Source organism: Lathyrus oleraceus, chromosome 4, assembly GCF_024323335.1.
Source record: "Lathyrus oleraceus cultivar Zhongwan6 chromosome 4, CAAS_Psat_ZW6_1.0, whole genome shotgun sequence".
NCBI lineage: Eukaryota > Viridiplantae > Streptophyta > Magnoliopsida > Fabales > Fabaceae > Lathyrus > Lathyrus oleraceus.
The window spans coordinates 63,045,811-63,050,881 of NC_066582.1; the positions used below are offsets into that span (position 1 = coordinate 63,045,811).

A 5,071-nucleotide genomic window follows, 5' to 3' on the forward strand; every position below is an offset into this window, starting at 1 on the left:
ACAAACTAACTGTCTTGAGAATTTTGAATTTTGATCTGTTAGTTAGTTTTCTAATTATATACACTCTTTCCATTCATTGTAATCCCCTAAAATCAATTGAATAAACACTCCCTTCACTCTAATTTTATATATATTCTCTTTTTATGCCTATTATTCTAGAAAAGAAATTATCCTAACACAAATAATTTTTTAATTATTGTGACTTTCATATCATAATCAATGGTAACTTAGGCGACTTTATTGTTTGCGAATGTTTGGTTAAGTGTTTGTGATTGAAAAGAGAATTTAAATAAACATGTAAAGGTAAAACATAGAGGAAGATTAAAGATAAAAAATGTAAATGTGTTGAATAGAAATTTACACTAAATTTAAATCAACTTGAATTAAGAGAAAATTTCAAAATGACACAAAATAGAATACATAAAATATAAGTGCCAAAAGAAACATAAAAAGTATAACAAACTACTATAAAGTAATGAAATACAACATTATGATAAAATCATTGACTAAGTTCTCCTATGAAACCTCAAGATAGGAAGAATCACTATTAGCAATAGGAATGCTATTGATCCAAGCAGAGACAGAAGAATGGAGGCAGCCACTTGATGACAAAACTTATCAAACACGTCACACACTTTGTTCCATCTTACATGAGAGTTTCCGTTGTAGCCAAGAAGACCAGTTGCTGCGGCGGCACCGTTGCCGGAAAATAGCAAAGCCACCATCAATGTGTCAAGGATAGTGATCAATGTTTCCAATAACTCCTTTCTTTTACCTCTATTTAAGAAGGTGAGTAACATAGAGATGGCTCCATATCCACATGCTATTGCATTTGCCACCATAAAGTAGCTTCAACATGAAAACATAAAAAGGTTAGTCACTTTCTAAAATAATAAGGAAAATATTAAGTCTGTCTTGCGCGTTCTCAAAGACATCAGATATAGAGAATAATAAGAACTTACACAAAAGCAGAGAGGTAATGCCACTTAGCAGAAACAGGAACATTGAAAGGAGGCAAAGAATCAACAATCTTAATAGGAACAATTTTGGTTTGCTTGTCGATCCCAATAACTATAGCAGCAGCAAGGGTGAGAATAAACGCCAAAAGTCTAAGAATCAATTCACAAGAAGAACCCTTAGCCTTGGGAGGTTTTTTCCCTTCTATACCAGTAAAGATAGACTTACCCTGATCTTCCATGGTAACAAGACAACAAACCTTAATAATGTTGAAGTGTGTTTCACAGAAGAAGCTTAGTGTATGTCTTAAATAGGGATGGAGCTTGGAAATATGGGAAGTTTGTATTAAATATGAAAGCCGCAGATATTGTTGACGAATATGTTATGTTCATTTTTCTTTTTTTGGGTTTAGACGGTGATTTTTGTAAATATAAATTGATATTATAAGTAATTTATTTACAGATTTTAAATGAATTAATAAAGTCGTGAAAAATGAATTAAGTTTCTTAAATAGGAGAGAATAATCCACATCTACTTACTGACTGCTTAAACTTTTGGGTTTTTTTTTAATAAATCTTTTTTAACATACATATTTTCTAAGTTTTTCTTAAATTTAATCTATCTTTTTTAGTATTAGAGGACAAAAAAAATCCCATAAAGAGGCACGCCATTTTAGATGGTTAGCTCATGCTAACTCTTTTTATTTATTTATATATGATACTAAAATATGTTAATAAATTATAATTTTAAAATATGTACCTTCATTTTCAGTTGCTATATCAAACACCAATATATTTTGGTAATAATCAAATTTAAGAATTCGTTTCAGTTTGTTAAAGGTATTAAGGATGAACTATGAAGTTCATCATTTGAGAGAGAGTTATTATGAAGAGAGAAACTGAACACAAGCTCAAAGTAATTATCATTGATATTGCAGTATGAAAAATGTTATTCTTACATTACAATATACACATATATTATAATATACACCTATATCATATTTTATTTTTTATTAATACGATGAATATTAAAATATTATTAGTTCTACTTTTTATAAAAAGTTATTTAAGAAATATTTTATATTATAATATAAATTATTTTATAATATCAATAATTTATTAATGTTATTTTTTTTATTATATTCTTAAATATTTTTTTTTCTTTTTAATTATGTCAATTTATTTTTTCAATACCATTAATAAAAGACAATTTTATAAAACTGTTTATAATATTTTTTATACCGCAATTATTACATTTTTTTAATACATATGAAAATTTAAAAACAATTTATAATAAAAAATAGAGAGAGTATAATAATACATTATTTTTTAAAAATATATATTTTTTTTATTATCAACTTCATAAATTGTATTAATCAATTTTGGTGGTTTTTCAAAATTATTTTTAATATTTGAACGTTTATTAACCAATTTCATAATTTCATTAATCAAATTTTTATTTTTTATTAATCAATTTTGATTTATCACTAAAAATTATTTTTAATATCAAGACGTTTATTAACCAATTTCATAGTTTTTATTAACCAATTTTGATTTATCACTAAAAATTATTTTTAATATCTGAACGTTTATTAACCAACTTCGTCACTTTATTAACCAATTATTTATATTTAATTAATCAACTTTTTTTATCACTTTAAGTCATTGTTCTCATGCACTATTCATAAATATTGTTCACTTGCACTGTTCATGTACTATTCCTACATTATTTACATACTATTTATAAATATATATTTTTATTTAAAAATACATTCTTCACCATGTGAACAATATATAATGTGTAAGTATTTGGTGTAAAAAAAAAGAGTGTAAGAATAACATTTGTCTAACTAATTTATGTAACTATTTTATATTAGTTTATTTGAAGGCTTTATGTTCATCTAGAGTGCAGTATATCAGATATGGCTCATGCGATGAAAAGAATGAGGGGTAGAAGATGTTTATGTTTATAAAGATTGATTTGGAGAAGACTTAAATTAAAAGTTTATCACTCAATGTCTTTAGAACGGTAAGTTTTTTGAATAATTAATTAATATTATTTATCATATTATATATATATATATATATATATATATATATATATATATATATATATATATATATATATATATATATATATATATATATATATATATATATATATATATATATATATATATATATATATATATATGGATCGTCTTGTGGCATGTTATCGGTGATCAGGTTGATGTAAGTTTTTTGAATAATTAATATTATATATATATATATATATATATATATATATATATATATATATATATATATATATATATATATATATATATATATATATATATATATATATATATATATATATGGATCGTCTGTGGCATGTTATCGGTGATCAGGTTGATGTAGGTTATTAGAGGCCTATGTGTGGGACATGAGGAACATGTATCATCTCCTTTTCGTCAATGACATTCTTCTTTTTGCATATGCCATTATAGAACAAGTTTATTGACAAATTTTGGCAAGCATTTGACCAAATGATTAACTCAGAGAAAACTCAAATGTATTTCTCAACTAATACATACCGCTTACTTCGACAAGAGATCATGCAACATACATGTTTTAGAGAAACAACTAGTTTGAGAAAATATCTTGGGGTGAAGTTAACCCATTGGAGAATTTCTAGAAATAGATTTCGCCATATTAATGAGAAGGTTCAAAGGCGTCCGAGTAGTTGGAATCATCAACGTTTGAGCTTGGTCGGAAGAATTACACTAAGCAAATCAGTGTTAATTTTTATCTCTTACTTTCATATGCAATATGCAAAACTCCCTTCAATTATTAGTAATGAGTTGAAGAAATTACTGCAACTATTTATTTGGGGAGACACGAAAAACAACCGTAAGGCCCATGTGAGCAATTGGGAGGTTTCTTGCATGCCTAAGGAACAAGGTGGCGCATCAAACCGCCCCAAATAAATTAATGATACTTTTATTTTTAAAGTATTTTAAAACTTGCTAACTAAATCATAATCATTATGGTGTCAGGTCCCATTAATAAGTATGGAAGGAATCAAAATCTTTTGGAGAATATTAATTACAAGTCGAATGACTCCCCGTCATGGGAATCGTTAGCAAAGATTTGGGGATAAATTTCATAAAAGTATTTCATAAAAGTACATTGAGCTTGTTTTTAGTTTCTCTCTTAATCGAGAACTCTCTCTGCAAATGATTAACTTCATAGTTCATCCTCAATACCTTTAACATGGTATCATTCGCATGAAACGATCATTCACGCTTCCCTTTTCTCTGAATCTTTAATTCATCTCCTTCATCTCTGCATACACGGTTGTTTCTTAAAGAATCGTTGGTTCAAGGTTCATCAATGGAGTCTCCACGAAATCAATAATCAGGATCAAAGATCCAGCCCAATCTCAAGAAATTGCTACAGGTTTGCATCGGCGAAATCCAATAATCTGTTCAAACCAAAATTTTCGATCAAGCTGCAAGAGACAACTTTTTGCTCTGGAGTCAATAAGTGGAATGAGAAATTTTGACGCAGAATGTGCATAAACTTGTTGTCAATCCTCAAATTCTGCAAAAACAAAAATTGAATCAGGATCGCGTTACAAATACCTTCTCCAATGAGTATGAGGCTTGGATCGTCCAAGATGGAGTTGTGTTCATCTAGATATTATCCATTATCCCTGAATCCGTCTTATCCAGGGAATTAGCGTGTAAACGCGCCTTTGAAGTTTGGGACAAGATCCATCAGGACAACTCCTTAAGAACCTTTGGTTGCTCTTATTAACCTTTGCTCAGGCCCTATAATAAACTTAAACTTCAACTTAGGAGTCAAGAATGTGGTATCTTGGGGTGTCATTCCAGCATAGAGACTTCAAGTGTCTAAGTAGTAATTGTAAAATCTATATCTCCAAAGATGTTATATTTAATGAACAATGTATTTTTTAAATAAAAAATATATTTATGAACAGTGAGTAGTGCGTGAACAATACCTATGAATAATGATTTAAAGTAGTAAAAAAAATGATTAATAAAATGTAAAAGTTGGTTAATAAAGTGACGAAGTTGATTAATAAATATGCAGATATTAAAAATAATTTT

General features: G+C 27.6%; 1 protein-coding gene across 1 annotated transcript; it reads right to left on the reverse strand.

The window, feature by feature from the left end:
* Positions 1-356: 356 nt before the first annotated feature.
* Positions 357-1,254, reverse strand: LOC127073349 (CASP-like protein 1E1). Its single transcript, XM_051014500.1, has 2 exons — positions 963-1,254; positions 357-849 (listed from the first exon to the last, which is right to left on the reverse strand). Exons 1-2 carry the CDS (start codon positions 1,196-1,198, stop codon positions 507-509), a joined length of 579 nt encoding a protein of 192 aa, XP_050870457.1. The 5' UTR covers positions 1,199-1,254; the 3' UTR covers positions 357-506.
* Between the last annotated feature and the right edge of the window lie 3,817 nt (positions 1,255-5,071).

Coding starts and splice junctions, on each gene's coding strand:
- LOC127073349 (XM_051014500.1), bottom strand. CDS start 1,198: ATGGAAGATCAGGGTAAGTCTATCTTTACTGGTATAGAAGGGAAAAAA. Junction 850..962: donor CATTACCTCTCTGCTTTTGT/GTAAGTTCTTAT, acceptor TTCATGTTGAAG/CTACTTTATGGTGGCAAATG.